At 46.8% G+C, this 23,300-nt stretch overlaps 1 protein-coding gene and 1 pseudogene across 1 annotated transcript; one reads left to right on the forward strand and one right to left on the reverse strand.

Moving 5' to 3' along the window:
* Window positions 1-617: 617 nt before the first annotated feature.
* On the forward strand, window positions 618-2,807 carry LOC136467501 (probable purine permease 11). Its single transcript, XM_066466230.1, has 2 exons — window positions 618-802; window positions 1,520-2,807. The coding sequence occupies exons 1-2, from the start codon at window positions 733-735 to the stop codon at window positions 2,599-2,601; spliced, it is 1,152 nt and encodes a 383-aa protein (XP_066322327.1). The 5' UTR covers window positions 618-732; the 3' UTR covers window positions 2,602-2,807.
* A 1,234-nt stretch (window positions 2,808-4,041) lies between these two features.
* LOC136467500 (leucine--tRNA ligase, cytoplasmic-like) lies at window positions 4,042-10,799 on the reverse strand (annotated as a pseudogene).
* Window positions 10,800-23,300: the final 12,501 nt, after the last annotated feature.

The raw sequence follows: 23,300 nt of genomic DNA on the forward strand, positions 1-23,300 counted from the left end.
GATCTCCACGCCGCATCCTGTTCCTGTTTCACGTTATTTTCTCGGTCTCGCGGTGCGTTTTGGCTGCAAAAAGCCAGCACGTCCCGCCGCAGCACCGTGGAGATCGGATTTATATACAGGCTGCGCGGGCACGTACGTAGCAATTAGCGTTAGCGCTATAGCCGCAGCTAGCATCGTGTAACAACACTAGCAGCTCTCATCTCATCTCATGTCATCATCGAACAAGCACAAAAAAAAATTCCGTGTTGGGTTTGGGTTTGGATGGTCAACTACTGGCACTCAGGGTGTGTTTAGTTGGAAAGATGAAAATTTTTGGGTGTCACATTGGATGTGTCGGAAGGATGTCAGGAGAGGTTTTTGATACTAATAAAAAACAAATTACAGAACCCATAAGTAAACTGCGAGACGAATCTAATGATACTAATTAATCGGTCATTAGCACATGCGGGGTTACTGTAGCACTTAAGGCTTTTCATAGACTAATTAGGCTTAAAAGATTCGTCTTACGATTTTGTCGAGAACTGTGTAATTAGTTTTTTTTCGTCTACATTTAGTACTCCGTGCATGTGTCCAAACGTGCTCTTTTAGAAGGGAAAAAATTTGGAAACGGCCTCAACTCCGGCGTAGTACTACCGACCTAACCAATCCGTCAGACTGTCACCAACGACCATTACTTAAAATACAAGACCCATTCCCCCATCGCATCGCATCGGATCGCGCGCGGGGAACAGCATGGCCGACGACGACGGCAGCAGCGGCGGCGGAGGCATCAGGGAGGATGAGGTCCACGTACAGATCGCAGGTCAGTCCTCCGCTCGTTATCTCTATATGACCGAGTGAACTATGTCGGGTCATCATTGAGGATGCGATGAGAGGAACGCGGATGAGTATCATAGATTGGGTTTGCTCTGCAGTGGTGTGGGTAGCCCCGATACATGCTCTTCTTCTTCTTTCTCGGGTTATATCCGCGGTACGTCGTTGGAACGCTCAAGCGCGAGAGGTGTTCGATGGATTGCCTGCTGGTGTATGGCGCCCCGTTGGGTCGTTGGGTTTTTGGTTCCCGTTGTGTCATCTTCCTTCCTCAGTGCGCGCGCTCAGGATTGCCCATGAGCTCTGTGGCATGTGCGCGTGCGTCCGTTTTCAGTTAATGTGTATGATTGGTCGTTCGCCAGAGCTGGTTCAGCTGTTAATTACGACTCCAAATATTTGCAACGTTTCATGAGGATGTGTAGGAAACCTTAGTATATGCACTTTAATAACCAGGCTTGTATTATCCTTTTCTTGTTTGGGAATAATAATGCGAGCTTTAGGGGAAGTCAGAAAAGCCATGGAGATACCGTGGACAATTCCTTGTGTGCAGTAATTTTAGAGCACTGTGGGTTTATGCCCCGTTCGTCAGGAAAAGTAGCCTTGTCTAAGAAACGAGTGTTTCAATTTGGGACTTCCTGCTACCGTGAGTGCTTAGCATTTATAGTTTCAGAATGACCTGTTCATAATGCCTTCTGTATGTTGTTTGCAGGATCATCTAAACCTGAAACTTCATCCACTATCGAAACAGCTCCTCAAAACTTTCATACCAAGCATTGGCACTGGTGGCTGATGGTAGCTCTGAACATTTTCTTCCTCGTTGCTGGTCAGACAGCATCGACACTCCTTGGTAGGTTCTACTACAACCAAGGTGGAAATAGCAAGTGGATGTCCACATTTGTCCAAACTGCTGGCTTTCCTGTGTTGTTCGTCGCCCTATATCTGTTCCGTTCAAAATCACCTTCTACACAAACAACCACCAGTAACCCTGAGACTTCTGTCACCAAAATTACTCTTATATATATTGCCTTGGGCCTCATCATTGCTGCCGATGACTTGATGTATTCCTATGGCCTCTTGTACCTTCCTGTATCAACATATGCGCTCATATGCGCTAGTCAGCTGGCCTTCAATGCTGTCTTCTCATATGTCCTAAATGCTCAAAAGTTCACTGCATTGATTTTCAACTCGGTAATCCTCCTTACCTTTTCCGCTGCACTTCTTGGAGTCGACGAAGATTCTCAGGGTACTAATGGTTTATCGCGTGGGAAGTACATATTGGGTTTCGCATTGACCTTAGGAGCCTCAGCCACATACTCACTAATTCTCTCTCTAATGCAAGTCGCATTCGAGAAGGTTATTAAGAAGGAAACTTTCTCAGTCGTGTTGAATATGCAGATATATACTTCACTAGTGGCAACAATAGCTTCTCTTATCGGGTTATTTGCGAGCGGTGAGTGGGAGACTTTAGAGGGAGATATGCATGCCTTCAGCTCAGGGAGGCTGTCCTATGTGATGACACTTCTATGGACTGCTGTATCTTGGCAGATAGCTTCTGTCGGAGTGGTGGGTTTGATCTTTGTTGTGTCATCACTCTTTTCCAATGTGATAAGCACACTAGCTCTACCCATCATTCCAGTTTTTGCTGTGATTTTCTTCCACGACAAGATGGATGGAGTGAAGATTATTGCTATGTTGATGGCCATCTGGGGATTTGTTTCATATGGATATCAATTATATATTAGTGACAAGAAAGCTACGAAGACTTTAGTAAGTGTGGAGGAGAATTCCTAAGTGCTTTTTGGCTTGTTACATTGTTCTTTGTGGCTCCTATACCACTTTAAGTTGCTGGTATTGAGGAGATACTAGTTATTGTAGCCAAAAGGAAGCTCATTAAAGAATCTCAGGTTGCACAATTCATAGGTATATACTTCTGTTAGTATTGTCATATGTACGGTTGTATTATCCCCAAAATAATAAGAATAACATTTCCGGAGGCATGCTCTCTAGATTTCTAATTCTCTCGTAAATACTTACTTGCCTTGATCTTTTTTGTTGTTGTTATTAACTGTGGTACTGTGATTCTATGGTTTGACAGAGAGTATTTCTAGGTGGTGCGCATGCTGGTACTGCTTATTCTGCTACGAGTTAAATGTACTATATGTTCATTGACTTTTGTCTATGTATCACCTAAGTCCATGAACTTTGAAAGTGTAGTTTTAGATCCATAAGCTTTTTAAGTGGTTCGCAGGAGGTGTATAACCATTCGTTTGACTTTTAGATCTGACGTGGCACGTACATTCAGCAGCCACATGGCGTGTAAATTGCAATTAGCCCTCCTCAGCCTGTCTCCCTCACTATCCTGAACTCTTATGCTCCCGCCAGCTCTGCTTACTTCGACCTGCGTTGCTGCTAGACCTCTCTAGCTGCCGATGTGGAGTCTGACGACGATGTGACGCCCAATCTGCCTCCCTAGAGCATCCGCTATCGCCCTGTTCGCTCAACTTATAAGCCGTACTTTTTCAGCCAACGAATAATATTTTTCTCTCACAACAAATCAGCCAACAGTACTTTCAGCCATGGCTTATCAGCCAAGCGAACAGGGCATATGTCGTGCGCTACGCGGTGCTCCCGGGCGCCAGCAAGGAGGGAACGGCTGAACGGGCACCCACCGTGCTCTGCGTTGTCACATGCGAGTTTCTAGGTGAAATCGCTCGTTTGGTTTGATAATTGAGTGACAACTAGTAGGTTAAGTTTTTTTTTTTGTACCACATTTTCTTGGTGCTATTCACTCCAAGTTGCGGTAAGTGAGGCTCAATCTTTTTAGTGAACTTAGTCTTTATTAATACCATTTTCAGTTGCTTCGGTTTCCTCATTTTAAGGCATTGCCACGCCCTGCGTTGTTCTTCTCTTCTCAGTTTACAGAGACACACGGCTTGAGTCAATGCTTCAGTTTTTCCTTACTCAAAAATTATCTACGCCTTTTTACATAACAAATTAATATGCTTCATTGTCTATGCAACAAATTAACTAGCTGCATTCTTAACTCTTTTTTTTGTCTCAGCTGCATTCTTAACTTTTAGTGCCACATACACATAGAGTTGTCACTACTCACTACTATTATATTTCCTTCTACAAATAGAACCATGTCAATCTCATACGCATTATTTACATCACTAAATAGACACGTCAATATGTATCCAACCATTTCTACGGATGCAGGATGAGGACAAAGGGGGAGGGCTAAATAATGAAGATTTAGGGCTAGAGCTAGAGATTAATAGTGATTTAAGGCTAAATAACCGTGGTCTAATAAAAAAATCAGGCTCACTAGGGGGCTGTAGGCAGCCCTCCCTTTGGATCCACCCCTGATTTCTATCCCACAGGGCACAGATGTAGTGGAGGCACATGGGCTGGTCCTCATACTGATCGTCTCCATATAAACTCATGCTATGCATCGCGGACTGGCTCAACACATGCAGGCGCGCAGCAGCACTGCGCATGGTTTCTAGTTAGAGTGTATTTTGACATAATTTTTGTATTTAGGTATAATTTTTAATGCCTCTATACGCTATTGGGATCTGCTTCGGCGCCGCATTGGAGAATGCACGAACATACATGAATGTGATGTATCTTGTTCAAAAAGACATTGTTTCAAACATTGTAATACTCAAAATGTAATCATCATGAGCTTTCGCCTCTATTTCTGCAGTCTAATCGCATTAATGAATACACCGGAACAGAATGGTGTAGTAAAGCTGGTTTCACCAAACCAAAGGATAACATACGCTGTTGACAGAAAAAACGAAACTGGTTTCACCAAACCAAAGGAAAACATACTCTGTTCTCGATCTTTTAACATACTACCCTTAAATGTGCGGTAAAATAAATAAGAAAAGGGCTATATGCTCGGACTATTAGCAATGGTGCTAGTTCAGTTTTCAGCTCTGTTTGCTGAGGAAGATGGCGGTGGGTTTACCGGGTGATGGTGTTTTTTCCTCTAGCAGCGAAGCATGCTCACCTGCCTTAGCGCGAGCAGCTTCATCAGACGCTGGGAGCACCTCAACATGCTCAAGGCCCAGCTGCCTCTTGATCATCTCCAAGTTCTCCCCGAGAACATCCATCTCACTGAACGGAAGCTTCAAGTCCAGTGCCCGAGGACCAACATCCCTTGCCGCATCCTTCTTCAGCTTGATGAAGGGCATGCACAGCTCCTGAACTTGCTTCAAGTTCATTTCCTGCTCGATAGGACACCCCTTCAGAGCTTCTGCTATTTCCTGATCAGGTGCGAAAGAGCGACTTTGGCTGTCAAACTTGGACTGCAGCACCCTCAAGCACTGCTCTTTCCAGCCAGAGTAGTGCTCGTTCACATATATAAGGCCAATGCTCATCTTCTTTTCCTCGGATGGAGGTGCTGGTGCAGCTCCCTTCTTAGGCTTCTTGGAACCAGACTCTTGCTCCTGAAGCAGCTTCCTCATCGATACTATGGAATCCTGCAAGTATTTATTTGCAATTCTCAGCGTCGGATGTGGGGTGTCTGCGTCTGGCCAGCCAGCTTTTATTACTATGCCTTCTTTCTTCATGATCTTATGCCACACGTGCTCGGCATAGTGTGGGCAGATGGGGGTGATGAGCCTGGTCTGGACATCCATAAATCGCCACAATAGATCACGGTTCATGCCTGCTGCGCCACAAGAGAGCCTGTACTCATCTCTAGCCAATTGGAGGACATGGAACCCAGACGTCAGGGCCTCTTTGAACATGAAAGCATTGTAACTCTTCTCAGTTTCTTTGATTGCAATGTTCATCTCGTTTGCAAACACACGGTCAGCAAATGTAGTGGGCGGCCCAGCTCTTAATTTAGATTCAGCAGCTGTAATCTCTTCCATCCATGAAATTTCTTTTGTAAGCTTCATAACACCAGAGTTTGCAGTTTTAGTTACAAAGTTAGAATCATCCATACCATCGCCAGCATCAGCAAGGGCATATCTAGTGGCATCAGAAGAGCACTTTTTGATGGCATCTTCGAGAGTTAGGAAATTCCCTGTGGACTTGGACATTTTCTCAGAATTAAGCATAAGATGCCCATTGCAGCGGAAACCAAGTGGCCAATGGAAGTGCTGTATGATTGTATATGTAGATTTTTTTTAAACAAAGGCAGGAGCTCTGCCGCTCAATTAAAACAGAAAGAATTTATGTACAAGAGGGCTAGCCAACGGGATGACAAAAAGCACACCCGATAGGCTAATCAACCCACACGACGCAGCTGAGCACTAACACGGCACACTACCATGGGTTATCGTTGCCGAGCATGGCTGAAACGCCAGCAGCTCCGACTTCTCATGGCAGTCCACACACAAGCCACCCACCAACGAGCCCAAAGCAAGAGGCCGCAACCGGTCATCGTTGCCAAGCTCAAACACCCCGCAAAGAGCAGCTCCGACTTCCAATCACGGCCACACGCCTCACCTCCAGCGCTTGCCGACCCTAGCAAACCCCAGCCTAAGATGAAGGTGGGGGCTCGCCGCGTGTCATCGTTGCCGAGCCACGTCCCTGACGCAGCAGCTTCGACTTCTCGCAGCAAGACCCGCCTCCACGCGTCGTCGAGGCGCCAAGAAGCGAAGAACAATCACCGAGGAGACATCGAGGCCACGACGAAATCCAAACGCGACGCCTTCAGGAAGGTAGCAACGCCGATGGCGCCACCGTCACACGTCCAAAGTGGACCGGGCTTTCACCCTTGGATGATAGTGCTAGAGGGGGTACACGACGCCCCCAACAGGGAAAGCGGCACCCACAGGTGTCGCCGTCGGTAGGCTTTCGCCTAAGGAGTCCTCAAGCACGAACGCCGGGCCAAGAAGCAAGGCCCCTAGCCATCCCTCACTGCCATCACCGTTGTCCCACCGCTCCACAGTAACCCCTTCAGAGGGGCCTCAACGCGTCGGCTGCACGCAGCAGCCGCACAGCTGCGTCGCCCATCACCCCCTCCGGCCGGGCAACTTGGAGCCAAACCTGACTCCGCTGCTCGCGAAACACCGCCGCACGACCAACGCCTTCAGGCGGCCGCAGTCGCCGGCTCTTGGCACGTGCTGCCGATGCTGCAACCCAACGTCAGCCACCACCAAACACGTACCCCACCCCCGTGGGCGCCGCCCCTGCCCAGCGGCGTCAGAACCGGCAATAGAGCACCGGTGACGACACCCTTTGCTGTCGCCGTCGCCTCCGCCTTGGCCAGGCACCGCCCTCTCCAGCCCTATGAGAGGGAGCCGGATCCAGGTGCCGGAGCTCCAAATCCGGCCGCATGGGCACCGGATCCAGCCGCCCAGGACTGGATCCAGTGAACCGGGCCAACACTGCCGCCGCCGCCAAGACAGGAGGAAGGGACGGGCGAGGGAGAAAGGGATCCACCGCTGTCCCCACGCACCAGTCGGACACCAGCCGGCGTCGCTGAAGGGTCGAGATGGCGGACTAGAGGGGGGTGAATAGTCTTTTCTAAAACTTAATCATGTTGGCTAACCGAAACAAGTGCGGAATTAAAACTATTGGTCTAGCCAAGACAACACCCCTCTATATATGTTCTCTAGCACATTCCAAAGATACTAATTATGCAACTAAGGTGCCGGGCTAGCTAGAGCTCTCCTAAACAATTCTAGGAGCAAGGTTACACAAACATATGCCACTAGTACTTTAAGCAACAAGAGAGCTCCTACACATGCTAGTAAGCAAAAGCACAAAGCTAACTAAGCTCACTAGCAATGCTCAATAACAAGGCAACCAATACCTAATTAGAGAGCGCAAATACTTAGCTACACAAACTAAGTAATGTGACTAACAAGGTTACTAAAACCAAATTAGCCACGCAAGGGAGCTACTTCTATGCTACACAAGCAAAAAGGTAATTAGCAAGCTACACAAGCTATCTAATTATAAGAGCAACTACACAAGCTTAATATGTATAAAAGTAATTGCAAGCTTGTATAATGGGGATGCAAACCAACGGGAAGAACAAGGTTGACACGATGATTTTTCTCCCGAGGTTCACGTGTTTACCAACACGCTAGTCCCTGTTGTGTCGACCGCTCACTTGGTGGTTCGGCGGCTAATTAGCATCACCCGCTAAGCCCGCACGTTGGGCACCGCAAGAACCTACCTCGGAAGTGAGGGTAGCTCAATGACACGCTTTACTAGAGTTGCTCTTCGCGGCTCCCGCGGGGCGAGCACAATGCCCCTCACAAGCACTTCTCCGGAGCGTCGCACAAGCTTCTTGCGCGCTTCGACAGAGACCACCACCAAGCCGTCTAGGAGGTGGCAACCTCCAAGAGTAACAAGCACCACCGGCTTGCAACTCGATCACCTAGTGCCACTCGATGCAACCTCACGATACAATCGCACTAGAATCGCTCACTCACACAATTGGATGATCGCTATCAAGTATGTGTGAGATGGAGGGCTCCTAAGCACTCTCAAGCATGGACACAAAGTCCCCTAAGGTGCTCAGCACCAGTCATGGCCGAAGGCCACTTCTATTTATAGCCCCAAGGGCTAAACTAGCCGTTACCCCTTCACTGGGCAAAAATCGGGCCGACCGGACGCTCCGGTCGTGTTGACCGGACGCTGGACCTCAGCGTCCGGTCGTCCGCAGACGGCCACGTGTCCCGATTCTAACGGTCACTTGACCTGACCGAACGCAGCAGCTTCAACTGACCGGACGCTGAACCCCTAGCATCCGGTCGTTTCTAGTAAGGTACCGACCTCGACCGGACACGTCCGGTCACACTTGATCGGACGCAGCCCAGCGTCCGGTCACACTCCAGCTTCTGCGTCACCGTACGTCAGCCTGATCGGACGCAGCCTGCCAGCATCCGGTGCTTTCAGACCCAGCGTCCGGTCAGTTGACCGACGCCAGCGTCTTCGCGATCAACTCGTTTTCACTTCTAACTTCTTCACCCTTGCTCCAATGTGCCAACCACAAGAACTTGCATCCGGCGCAATAGAAAATAGGCATTCCATTTTCTCGAAAGCGCTGAATAAATGTGCCAAACCCAAACCCATCTCAACCCTGCAAACACCACCTCCTTTGTAAATGTGCCAACATCACCAAGTGTACACCACCATGTGTATGTGTGTTAGCTTTTCACAATCATTTCCCAAAGGATGTTAGCCACTCAACTTGCCACGCCACTCGATCCTAGCGACAATACAAAGTTAGATCACTCGAGTGGCACTAGATGACCGATATGCAAACAAGTTTTCCCCTCTTGATAGTACGGCCATCTATCCTAAACCTGGTCATAAACTTCTCTACACACCTATGACCGGTGAAATAAAATGCCTTAGGTTATACCTTTGCCTTGCGCATTCCATTCCATCTCCTCCAACGTCGATGCAACACATGCACCAACACGATCAACAATGATATGATCCACTTCATATCATCATGTGATCATATTGGTTCATCGATCTTGACTTTACCTGCTCTTCACTGTTGCTATCGTCCATCGGCGCCAAGTCTTGCTCAAGCTTCACCGCCACGCGATCTATCACTCCAAAGCCTTCGACTTGCCCTTCACGCTTGCAACCGGTCCATCAAGCCAAGTCTTGTCTTGATCTTCTCCACCTTGATCATATGACTCAATGTCATGTCTCATGTGCATTTAAGCTCTTTCATCATCACATGTGTGAGCTTTGCAACATCTCCAAGCCATTTTCACCTCCATGGCATATGTTGCTCATACACATGTACCTGTGGACTAATCACCTGTGTATCTCACATAAACAAAATTAGTCCACCTAAGTTGTCACTCAATTATCAAAACCAAATAAGGACCTTTCAGCCGCCAACAGCCGCGGTGGACGCCCCCGCCGGGCTCTACGCAGCCCGTGTGGGAGGAGAGCCTCCGCCCCGCTGTGACCAGCGCCACCAAATTGCGAGGAGAGGGGGAGCCCCGCCACCGCCATCCCAGCAAGCCGCGTGGCCATGCCGGCAGCCAGCTCCGACGACGGCGTGGCAGGGGGAGGGGAGGGAAGGGGTGGCTGCTAGGGTTTGGGAGGGCACGGCCGCCCATGTCGCCCGCGTGGGGGAGCGACACGGGGGCTCTCGTATTCATGGGAGGGCGCCTGTATATGCAGAATGTCAGATGGTTTTGAATATGGTCTTTACCAGACACACGGATATCGAATGGATACCAATACTCAAATTCCTGCTTCATTTTGTTCAACAGAGAAGCAGGAATGTCACTTTTTGGTGCCAGGCCATCACAAAACTCAAAATCCCAGACTTCATCTGTCATTTCTTCTGGCCTTACTGAAGATTTTTTTCCCATACATATTACCATTTTGCAAAAGATGTGCAACTATATAGTAAGCCATGTATAGGGTTGAATCAGAGAGAGATTCTACAAGGAACTGCTCATCCCATGGAATTCGAGTACCAAGGCCAAAAGAATGCGAACAAGCCCACTGGTTCAGCCAGCCCAATGTGTGTTCAAAACCATTACGGGTGTCAGCTGAGAATGCATTCATGCGGGCCAAACATCTGACTGCCTTCTAATTCCATTCAACCTCCTCTCGCGCAGATGTGCCACAATGATCAAGCGACGTGTCCGTCACACTTGGAGTCTGGTGATCTTTAAGTATCTCTCAGCTGCGTTCGTTATCTAGGTATAGTTGTAGGTTTTTTCGTATACCGTGTGTGTGTGAGGTGTGCGTGTGTATGGTGGTGTGTGTCTGTATCCGAACAGATTCTACAGCTGTACTTAAGATGAGAGGCAAAAAAAAATTATGTACCACTAATCAGTGAGGGCAACAACACAGTCATCACCAGATCTAGACATGACCTTCTTCTCCGGCTCACTATACAACACGGCTGTGCCTTCTTCCAAAAGCTTGCTTTTAATCAACGACTTCACTTCTTGAACCTTTTTACCACTGAACTCACCAGCAATCATTGTTCCATCAGTAAATCCCTTCAGATATGTCATTCTTTTTGCTTCAGCAAGCTTAATTCCTCAATTTCTACAAGTGAAAATTCTGAACCTATCAACCCAAAATTAAATTCAAAAACCAAGATGGATTTGACGGAAGAAGGTGACATCACCATTAGAGGCATTATCGCAAGAATTCTCATCTTTAGAGCAAACCAAGGTACTTGATCAATGAACTTCACAAGGAGAAATCCAGTTTGAATGACTTATAATACCGAACCCTCACCGAAAGAGCTAACTTAGGGAGAAGCATCCTCGTGTATCCAGGTAAGTATTCTTTCCCCTTTATTTTAGTTTTTAGTATTAAAAAAATGAATAACTAAAAACAAAATAAAAAGATGCCTTTATAATAAATATATATAGTTATAGTAATAATGTGTGATCTAGTAAAATTAAAAACAACATAAAAGGTGCATCTAGTTTGCTTTATTTTTTAAGAGTTATTAGCAAATAAAGAAGACTCAAGAATAATCTCTTGAATGGAAATGATGAATAGTTATTCTGTCATAATTCCTTTCACATATCTAGTTTTTAGCCTTAAATTCTCTCGAGCTTTGAATACGACTGCTTGATCTAAGTCTAGGTAATTGACGGATATGATATGAGAAGGTCTGAGCTACTGTTTATCTTGTTTCAAGTGACACTAAAGTTCTAAAGATTTATCTTTTAAAAAGCACAAAAATACTACATGATGAGTTCCTATATGACAAAGCTTAAATTTCCACCAGAGCCATACAAAATCAAGATCACGTACACACCACCCACATATGCACTACTCCTACACTGGGGGTAGGCGCAAAAACATGCCTTTCATCTAGATCCACCCCAAAAATGTTTTACTCCTACATTAGGAGTGAACACAAAAACATGATTGATAGGTTTTTCATTCACCAAATAAATGCTCCAAGTTCTTATTACTATCTCTCAAAAGTTTTGTTGCAAGAAAGGGGAATGGGGCTATGCAAAAGTTATTCATAAAAAAAGATGCCCGCCTGAGAGAAAAAATGGACAGGTGCCCGAGATATCTAAAACAATGGGTACTTAGATGCTCGCCTGAAAGAAAAAGAAAGAAAGAAAGAGATGAATAAGATAGCCCCTGTTCTCTTGCAAAATGATTTCCAAGTTTCAAATTAGAGATATGTTTTCAAGGAGCAAAGTAAAATTAGGTTAGCCACCATATATCCACACACATGCACATCTTGATTTGATTGTATGACTCAACTCTCTTTGGATTCGAGGTTTGACTTTACAATGTATGCATTTGCAGGTATGCTCTAGCTTTCTCCCTACCTATGAACTCCATATAAGCCTTAGTGGTAGGAAGAGAAAAATACATAACATCTTCATTGCCTTGGTGAGGATCCACAAATACCATATATATTGAGAGACTTGAGAGTGTCATACAATGTAATCTCTGAGTTTTATTTTAAAAACTTATAAAACCTCCGGAACAATGGTGGAACAAAGAACTTGAGACATAGTGTTTGACTTTATCATTCTGTCTTTCAATTGCTCAAGACCCAAGTGAAGGCTGAGAAGCCCCATGGTTGAAGGTAATTGTAACACCCCGGTGTTATGCCAGCATTTAGGCACTGCAAATCATACATATTGTGCATCATCAAGCATCCTAAGTATCCATGTCTAATTATGTACACAATAACTAAAACCATGCTTCAAAACATATGAAACATGCTCGTGAAACATGAATGTTGCATACCCTTGTTTAGAGTTGTTTTTGCCCTAATTATGCTTGCTAGGTTAGTAGAATATGTTTGGCTATAATTGTAAATCATCTAGAATTATTTAGTATAATTTTTGGAGCAAAGTTTGTATTCAAGCTTTTGACAAAATATGCATTTGAACTCTTTATTGAAAATGGTCAAAAATTCTCCCTATTTAGCTTTTGCTTCCCAATTCAAAATCTATGCAAAATTTTTAGTTGGTCCCTAAAGTAAAGTTGTAGAGGATTAAATTCTAAGCAACTTTTATTTTTTGGACATTTTCAAAAGATGTCATTTTCTTGCTCAAAATGATATTTGAAAACTGGTATTTGAAAATTTCTTGAAAATAGAATTAAAAAAAAAGGTTCTCTCCTTTCGCGGGCTGCCGCCTCCTTTCTCGGCCCACGGCCGAAGCCGGCTCGGCCTGCCACCATGCCCGCCGCTCGCTCGCCCGCTCCGCGCTGGCCCGCTCGCCTGGCCTGCCTCCGCGCTCGCCCCGTGGTCGCCATACGCCGGCGACGCATGTCGCGCGGCAGCCCTGGCCTGCCTCGCCCTCCACGCGCTCGCCTTCATCTGCTGCCCCCGCTGCGCGCCCCACTTTGCCCTCTCGCTCTCTCAGACGCAGCGACAGCAGCAGCGCGCGCCCGCTCTCGCCACCGAACGCCGCCGCTGCCCCATCGGCGACATACCCTCCTCCCACGCCTTCTTCCTTCGATTCCCGCCGCCAGCAGCTCCGCCTAGGGTCCCTACCTCTCTTGCGCTCGCTCGCGGCCACCGTCGTCGAGGTAAGAGCCGAGCTTGGCCGCCTCCTTCCTCTCCGGCGAGTGCATTGCCATGACCGTATGGTCCGTCATGCTGCCGGGCCAACGCCACCCTCCCAGTTAGTGTGGCTCGGCGTGGTCTGCATGCTGGCACCGACTGCGCCACCGGGAGAGCTCGCCGCCAGTGAGCACCGGTCGGCGGGGCTCCTCCCCTGTTCTTGGGTCGCTGACCCATGGGGCCATAGGGCCCAGCTGCAGTGACCGGTGGAAGTTTCGGGTGCACAGCACCGGGTGCACCCAGCCTTTTTGTCGGCTGGTTTTGAAAAGGAATTAAGAAATGAATTTTCAGATTTCTATTAAATACTTTGGAAAATGTTTGTGTACTCATTTTGGCTCCAAATTTGTTGAAACAAATTTTGCTAGGTTCCCTGTCACCTCTACATGATAAAAATATTGCATGTCGTTTGTGAGATACTTTTCTGTAGAGCTTTAATTAATTCTTGATATTGATGATATCTTGAAAAATGGTTAATAAATCCTATAAGTATCAGAAAAATATGATTCCAAGTGTGTTATTCTTCTTGTGTAATGTACTTCCTAGGAAAAATATATGCCATGCATGTCTTGTAGAAAAAATATGACGTGTAGTTCAAGTGCCTTTAATGGCCGATTTTTGTTATTTTTGCTAGAGAGCAAAATTTGTATAAAACATGCATGTGATAATTTTTGTACAGTGATTATTTGTTGTGTAGAACATGGGAAAAATATTTTATCTATTGTTTGACACTTTTCATAGTACAAAGTATTTTCATGTTCATAATCAAGCCCTAGCTTGTTATTTTTTTGTAGGCTAATCCACTCATCCAAATGCCATAAAAATCTGATGGTAGACTACTTAGGGTAGTACTGAGCTATGGTAATTTTCTAAGATTTTTCTGAGCTATAAAAATAGATGTTGTTATTCAAACCTATTATTAACTAGGGTTAATCAAATGTTACTTTATGTATGATTAAGAAATTAGTGAAGCTTTGGTGTATCTTTGAAGCATTTAATGAGATGTGTTAACTTAGCATGTTAGTAGTAGAAGAGAATGTAATAGATGGCATGTGCTTGTAGTATATGTTCTTGGATGATGTTGACTACCTTGCATTCAAGCATATCCCTTGTGTTCATTTCATCCGATGCACTTTTGCATAAGCACTTACGCACATGCATCATACAGGATCGCAAACTGAGAGCCTAGTCGTCATACCCGAGGAGCCCGAGGTGCAGCCGTAGGAAGTGACCAAAGCCGACGAGGAGGACGTTGAGGAACTTCTGGAGTGCCCAGATCACCGCCCGAGCTCCTTCGAGAGAGGCAAGCCCCGGAGCATTTTCTCCCCGGTTTGCAATTATTAATTAAATGCTTTACTTTAATTAATGCATTATGTTCAGGAGTTGTTTGCAACCATTGCTGCATTATACCTTGTCTACCTTTGCTATACTATATCCTTGTTACCCTGGTATCCGTAGTCGAGTCAATACTTAGCTGGCTTAGACCGGTAGAAGTCGGGTGATTTCCTGTCACCTGCGAGCTATAGGTGGTTACCTGGATCTACTTGGATAACTATGTAGTCATGGTATAACTAAGTGTTAAATGAAGTTGAGACCGGATGGAGACTTATAGAGTTTTGGACTGTAGTGCTTTCTATCTGTGTCGATTAAGGACTGACCGTTGTTGGGCCTCATCATGTTGAACGCATGCCTTACATTTAGCTGGCCGAATAAAGTATCTTTCGATCGCGAAGCTGGGAGATTATTCGGGCCGAGTAGATTGCCCGCAGCGCACTGTGCCGGAGCAGGTGTGGTAGGACACGGGGGCGAGATGATAAGACCAAAGTGCAGTCGGTCAGCCCCCGGGTACATGTGGTTCCTGGCAAACTCGAGATTTTTGGATAGTTGACTCGGTGACCAATACCTCAATTTAGCAGGTGAGTGAGGTTTGTGTAAGAAATAAATCACCAGCTGGTTAGGAATCGATTCGAATCGCCATCGCTCCTGGATAGTGAGCACTTGACTTGAGTGACTTCATCGTAGTAATGTTAATGGAACAAGTGGACAGTTATAATGAATATGACATTATGGAAGTTGTTAATGATAATTGGTTATCATTATTTGCTTAATCACATAATTGCTCTAGTATAGGTGTAAATATAGTCGATAGGTTAATAATAATTAACTTGACAATAATGCTTTTGGAAAGGTTCTTGAAATGCTAAAAATGCCTCTTTTGCAAATGAGTCAGCTACCCTACTATAAAGCCCTTCATAATCCTTGGTGTCATCTTATTTTCGGTTATGTCAGGTAAGTCTAGCTGAGTATCTTCTCGTACTCAGGGTTTTATTCCCACTTGTTGCAGATGGGCAGATGTATTACGGCTACTGTATCAACTGCCTTTATCCTGCGATGGGTGATACTTAGGACCATGGGCATGGTCATTCCTTATATCTCGTCTGATGCTTTTGTTGGAGATGATCATTAGCTAGCACTGTATTTGAACTCTGTGTGAGTGTGTGTGGTTTTGAACAAATGGCTTCCGCTACTTCTATTTGAACTCGTTTTGTAACAACTATATTTAAACTCTGATGTATCTATGATGCGAACTTTTATGTAATATGTGATGGTGACCACTAAACTTATTACGATCTTGGTTGGTATGTGAGTTGGTTTGAAATCCTTCGTGATTTCATGGACTATCGGGTTATACGGGCTTAAGTTTGCTAAATCGTCTGCTCTGGCGGATGATTTTCTTACTTAATTTCATATAATTGGTCGGTTCTGTTACAGTAATATGGGTAAGTTTAAAAGTCAGATCAGTTTATTCTAATCCAGAGAAGAATTTTTTATTGAATGCATGTGTACTTTTGACGCATGAAACTATTGTAGCAAGTCCTGATCCATTGTTGAGTTTAGCATTGCTCAGGGACTCGCAAAAGGTAAGCTTGGGGGAGCTTATTGACGGTCACTAGCACCAATTATAAACCGTCAACATAACCTATATTTATACTTAATTCCATCACCAAATATAGGTATAGGGGTTTAAACTAATAAATTATATGAGTTTGGGTGAATCTGTGTTTTCAGCAGGATTTATCCAGAAAATCGTCAAGAGGGACCTATTCGTCAAAGGAAATTACGAAATTCTACCATGTAAACAGCGTGGGAAGATTCTAAAAGACTCTAGGAAGCTCTCCACGGAAGCAGACCCCGAGGGGCTGCCATATGTGGCCGGTCTGTGGATCCCACCAGCCAGCCTCTACTTCAAAAGTCGGTTCCCCACCGCCATTGAGATCCACTCTTCACTATTTATTCAAGTTAATTTGATTCGAGGGCTCAGGATTGATGCTCCGGCCTATATATATCAGCCCCTGCCCCCCTCCCTCAGCAGACCCCTGAAACCCAAATTCATATCTTCGTGATCAAGCCAACAATCAAGAGAAGATTAGTTCTCCATAGGATCTAGTCTTATAAATAGAAATAGTGAGATGGAGAGTGAGGGAAGAGTTTGGAGGAGATGCTAGCCTATCGGCGCCTTCTCTACGTCTTGTACTTTAGCAGATCCAAGTTTTACTTGAGCTTGTCTTTGAGATTTCTCTGGTAATCAACTTCTGATTCAAGTAAGCATTGTGTTTATATTGTTCATCAGGTTCATGACTCTTTTGAGTACTTTATTTCTGCACTAGAGGGAGTAAAGTATCAATCGTGAGTGTAAGTGTGGTGCTTAGACTTAGGTTACTCGTGGATGCACCCTGCATTCTGGAGCGATGGTAGATCGCGTGTGTGACATCAGTACTATATAGCCTTGTTGAGTACTATATAGCATCGTTGATCCTTTGTAGTCCACCTTCTGTTTGTTGGCCAAGTAGGACCCGGTTATAAAGGAAAGCATCCTCTGCTGGTGTCTTTTTCTTGTAATATACCTAGTTGAACAATAGAAGGCATAGCTTACCCAAGTTAGAATTAGAGAACCTTAGTTATCCTCTTTATGCTCCTGTTTATCCTAATCTTGTTGCTACCCCTTATTAAGTTAGATCATAGTTAGTCTCACATGTTTCCCTGTGGATACGATACTTGGAATACTTCTGGGTGAAAGCTACATCGGTATCCATGTGCTTGCGGATCTTATCTGTGTGTGTTAATAGCCCTGATGCCCAAGACGCCTGTGGAGGGATACTTTGCCACGCCATGTCTGGCTCCAAGTCTGAAAACAGTTGCTCTAAGGCTATGAACTTTTGTTGTGCATGAATAGTGCGTCCAAGTCAGAGACACAAAGCATCGGATCCATCCATGGAAGTGGTGGGTGGAGGCCATGATAGAATTTGAATTTCAAACTCATGGGAGGCCTCAGGTGACTGGTAGGGGCAAGACGACAATGGATGTGATGAGTGTTGGTGACGTTGCGCCCCCTTTAGCAGTAGGCACTGCCTGCGTGGCCCAGACGATGAAGGACTGATATACGGTTGGGCTGGACAGACAATCTCTTCGATAATGATAGATGGCTCTTGTTGAAAAGTTTTGTCCTACCCAGGCTTAAGCTGCGGCTCCGGCACACCCTCCTAGCCGTCACCACCATTGTTGTCATCTTTGCCATGGTGACCAAGACAGAGCCAATACGGGCACGAGCCAAAGCGACCATGGTTGCCTCTAGCAGCACGACGCCGTGCACCGCGTATTGGAGGCTCCTACACTAGGTCCGGGGAGAGGCGCCGGGGCGAGCAACCATGCTTGCAGTTCCACACCCGGTGCTCCATGCTGCGGTAGAAAAGGGAGTAGGATGGGAAGGTACACCGGGCAGTGATGTGGTCCCTAGCCAGATAGTTGAAGTAGAGATCGACGAGCGAAGGTGGCACCGACCGCTGGTGATGAGGGTGAGGCGGGGCATGGTGCCACCAGCGCCGATGGCTTTGAACAAGTGTGAAGCCATTGGTATCGACAGGCACGGACGCTCGAGGAACATGGCATCGAGGAAGTGCATCTGAAGGATGGACATGCAGCGACGTTAGAGGTCGCCTAGTGTTCATCATGAACCTAGGGCCTGGCTCACGACAATGACGATAGCGACCGCTAAGCGCCGATGCCCTAGGCCGCGGGCCGAGGCGCGGGTGCACAGGACAATGCATGACCGGCTGTGGGCCGAGCCACTGGTGCGCGGGCACCCTAGCAGTCGGGTGTAGGGACATCGCTGGAGGACCGTCGGTGTCCATAGTACTGGCTCGACGACACTACCACCGCCTCTTCTTGGTGATGACGACCGGACGTGGGCAGAGCCTCTCCCTCACATGGCGCTGCAGGCACGGGCGAGGCCATCACCTTAATGGCCCAACAAGTGGCTTCTAGGTACGGCGACTATGCAGCAGAGGACGTGCAGTCAAAATTAGAGTCATCGGAGTCCTCCATCCATCATAGAGCCTTGGATCTACCTGTAGACTACTTCACTAGGAAGAAAGGTGTGGCGAGAGGTGATAGGGTGGAGCTCCTACCCATGGAGCTCGCACGCATCTAGGGGGCGCCCATCTCGACTCCGACATCCACACAAAGGGAGGTGGCCGCGGCTGCAGGGCCCAACATCTGCGGTGCCAACGATGGGTAGGTTCGTCGGTAACATCATCATCCTCATCCTCATCATCCAAGACATCCTCGACGACGACCACTGTAACACCCTCGGTGTTACACTATAAATCATTTGCTAAAATATGTCATGAGCATCATGTTTATGTGTTAATGCATGTAATATAGAGTGTATATCAAGTTCCGTGACTCAAAACGATCAACGGAAATACTTAACGAAAGTTAATTCCATAGTCATGTTATATCACTTAGGGTTTAAAACCAATTTTTATTAAGCAAAACTGCTATAGAACATATATGTGACACTTGAATAAAGCTTGAAGTACAAACTTTATAGATGACAATGAAATACCTGCGATCGAAAAATGATATCACTAGCTAACATTTCTAATAGCTTGGAAATCAAATTTGAAGCAAATCCAACTCAAGACTTGTCGATTTCTTAAGTCTGAAAACTGATTGACAAAGCTATGTTTGGTACTTTTTGTAGAGAAATTGGGTTAAGGAGTGGTGTTGTATTATGGCTTGTTTTAGTAGCCTAATATACCCTCTTAAGTATAGCAAAGGTGGTTTGGCGATTGGATCAACGTTTTAGATTTTTTGAACGCTTTAAAAATCATGCACAAAATGCTATCGGTCGATTTCCTCGCATGGGCGCGATCACCGTGCATCGGCGGCACGGCATCACAGCGTCGGCTCGTCCGACGCATGTACGTAGGCACACACACGCGCGCGCGCGCACTACCACGCTTGGCAGGATGCTGGGGGCCAGTTGGCCTGGCCGCACGGTGCCATTGCCATCGCGGGCCCGACGCCCTAGCCGATTCGCTGCCATATGGCTGCTCTGCCTTGCCATGTCACTGCCGCTGCCATCGTGTCACATCTGCACGCCTGCGCTGCGCTGCACTGTTGAAAGCTCTAGTTTGGTTTTGGTGAATTGATGAAACCCTAAGTGCTAACCTAGTTTATCAAGTGATCATGACATAGGTAGCGCACTTCAAGTAGAAGAAGCTAATGAAGATCATAGCATGACAATGGTGATGGCATGGCGATGATCAAGGGCTTAAACTTGAAATAAAGAAAGAGAAAAACAAAAAGCTCAAGACAAAGGTATAAACCATATGAGCTATTTTGTTTTGGTGATCAAGACACTTAGAGAGTGTGATCACATTTAGGTTTGATAGCCGTACTATTAAGAGGGGTGAAACTCGTATCTAAACGCGGTTATCAAAGTGCCACTAGATGCTCTAACTCATTGCATATGCATTTAGGATCTAGTGGAGTGCTAACACCCTTGATAATATTTGTGAAAATATGCTACCACATGTGCACAGGTGCTTTCGGGAAAATAAAATGTCTATTTTCTATTACGCCGGATGCAAAATTCTTGGTGGTTGGCACATTGGAGTAAGGGTGAAGAAGTTAGAGTTGAAATGGAGTTGATCGAATTGATGTTGGCGTCGGTCTACTAACCGGACGCTGGGTCACTCAGCGACCGGACGCTGAAGGGTTGCGTCCGGTCGAGCTGTCAGACGGCACAGTGGGTAGGGTTGAGCACCGGACGCTGGTCTGTGTCCGGTCAAGGTGGACCGAACGCGTCCGGTCGAAAAAACATGCCTCGAGAAGCTTACTGGAAACGACCGGACGCTGGGGCTTCAGCGTCCGGTCAGTTTTGACCGGAGCGTCCGGTCAGCGTCATAACCGTTGGAATCTGATGAACAGCGTTTGAAGGCGATGACACGTGGCGTCCATCAGGCGACCGGACGCTGAGGGCCAGCGTCCGGTCAAAGCGCGTTTTGCCCAGTGAAGGGGTATAACGGCTCTATTTGATTGGGGCTCTATTTATAGCCCCATGGCCGGCTGTGGCTGACATCTTTGGCCATTTTCATTGACATAGCAACCTTGTGAGCTAAGCCAAAGCCCTCCCACTCATCTACATCATTGATTCATCATCATAGTGAGATTGGGAGTGATCCAAGTGCATTGCTTGAGTGATTGCATCTAAAGGCACTTAGTGATCGTGTTTCGCTGTGGGTTTCGCTTGTTACTCTTGGTGGTTGCCGCCACCTAGACGGCTTGGAGCAGCGAGGATCGTCGAGCGGAGGTGGTGATTGTCTCCGGCTCCGATCGTGGTGATTGTGAGGGGTTCTTGACCTTTCCCCGACAAAGCACCAAAAGGTACTCTAGTGGATTGCTCGTGGCTTGTGTGATCCTCATCTTGTGTTGGTTGTGCGGCACCCTATTGAGGGTTTGGTGTGTGAAGCCAATTAGCGCGTGAACCTCCAAGTGAGTGAATCGCCACAACGAGGACTAGCTTGCCGGCAAGCAAGTGAACCTCGGTAAAAATCATTATGTTCATCATTGATTCCGAGGTGATTGGTCATCATTGTTATTCATCTTCGTGATTGATTGATTCATTCATCTACACGGCGGTATAACCCTCTTGATCACTCTCTTTACTCTACCGCAAACTAGTTGACAAGCTCTTTAGTGTAGCTAGTTGTGAGAGCTTGCATGCTTGGTTGGTGTGGCTCTTTAGTTAGCCTTTGAGAGCACACTAACATAGGGTAGTGTCATTGATCTTGTGTGAATTGACACTATCTAAACTAGAATTATGGTAGGTGGCTTGCATTTTGAGTAGGCTAGCGCAACACTCGCTTCGCCTCATAATTGTCTAACCATTTGGTTAAGTGTTGTTGTAGAAATTTTTATTAGGCTATTCACCCCCCCTCTAGCCATTAGGACCTTTCAACTGTGCTGCCTCTCCCTCGCCGGGTGGATGCTTTCCGCACGTGGCCATGCATGCCATCGCTACGCCATTAATGGCGCTGCAGCGCATGGGCCATGGCCTGTCGCCGACGCACTCGCTGCCGTCCCTCGGTCATGGCAACCGTACCCCGCCAAGATGCATACCAGTCGAATCCAGATCGAGCCCCGCTGCCGTCCCATCCGCCCGCGTGCCCCTACTTTTCTCGCTGCCACCGCCATCGCCTTGCGCCCACGAGTGCGCCAGAGATAAGTCACCACTATTCAATTCGTCTCATCCGCACCTACGCTCCCTTGTCCTCTCACCTCATGTGCCACCCGCAGCCTTGATGATGGCCGGCCAAGCGCCAATTTGGCGTTTCTGCCCTGGCGAGCCGTTAAGGCTGCGCTTGGCACTACCTTTGCCCACTGCCCAATTTGTTGTACCACTACCTTCACCTAGATCTTTCCTTCACCCCACACACCTCAGCCTAGTCGCTACTGGCTCGCCTTGGTTGCTGACACGACCGTGTCACCATAGTGCGCCACCGTATTCCACCACCGCACATGGCCAGCCCGGTTCAGGGAATCCTCAGCCAAACCATCACCACAGCCACAACTAGGGTATGATAGGGATGCTTTAGCGTTAGCTAGCTCTCCCTGCAGTGGCTATGGCTAGCCAACGTGGTCGCACCACTGTCGCGCATGGTCGCGCGTCGTGGTCGCCACTTCCGCGAGCTCCGCCGCTCCTATAACCTTGGCTAGTGTAGGCGCTAGGGTTGAGGGTGCTGATCGGCCCGCTATTTGGGTCAGGGCGGGTCTCAGTTGGCCGATGTGGCTACCCAATGCCATCGCCGCCACACCGGTGCACGCGGGGGGGGGGGGGTGAATAGCCTATTAAAAATTTCTACAACAACACTTAACAAACAGGTTAGACAATTATGAGGCGAAGCAAGTGTTGCGCTAGCCTACTAAAAATGTAAACCACCTACCATAATTCTAGTTTTTATAGTTTCTAACCACACAATGGATATGTCACTACACTAAGTTAGTGTGCTCTCAAAGGCTAACTAAAGAGCCACACTAACCAAACTAACAAGCTTTCACAACTAGCTATACTAAAGAGCTTGATAACTAGTTTGTGGTAATGCAAAGAGAGAGAGAGCAAGATGGTTATACCACCGAGTCGAGGAATAAACCAATCAATCACAAGAATCAATATCAATAAAGACCAATCACCTCAGAATCAAATGATGACACAATGATTTTTTACCGAGGTTCACTTGCTTGCCGGCAAGCTAGTCCTCGTTGTGACGATTCACTCACTTGGAGGTTCACGCGCTAATTGGCATCACACGCCACACCCTCAATAGGATGCCGCACAACCAACACAAGATGCGGATCACACAAGCCACGAGCAATTCACTAGAGTACCTTTTAGCTCTCCGTCGAGGAAAGGTCAAGAACCCCTCACAATTACCATGATTGGAGCCAGAGACAATCACCAACCTCCGCTCGATGATCCTCGCTGCTCTAAGCCATCTAGGTGACGGGCAACCAACAAGAGTAACAAGTGAACCCGCAATGAAACATGAACACCAAGTGCCTCTAGATGCAAACACTCAAGCAATACACTTGGATTCACTCCCAATCTCACAAAGATGTTGAATCTATG

This window comes from Miscanthus floridulus, chromosome 7 (assembly GCF_019320115.1).
Source record: "Miscanthus floridulus cultivar M001 chromosome 7, ASM1932011v1, whole genome shotgun sequence".
Lineage (NCBI taxonomy): Eukaryota > Viridiplantae > Streptophyta > Magnoliopsida > Poales > Poaceae > Miscanthus > Miscanthus floridulus.

Bases quoted from the DNA above. Each gene is read 5' to 3' on its own strand.
- LOC136467501 (XM_066466230.1), top strand. From the start codon at position 733: ATGGCCGACGACGACGGCAGCAGCGGCGGCGGAGGCATCAGGGAGGAT. The intron at 803-1,519 runs GTCAGTCCTCCG...TGTTGTTTGCAG, and splicing joins GGTCCACGTACAGATCGCAG to GATCATCTAAACCTGAAACT.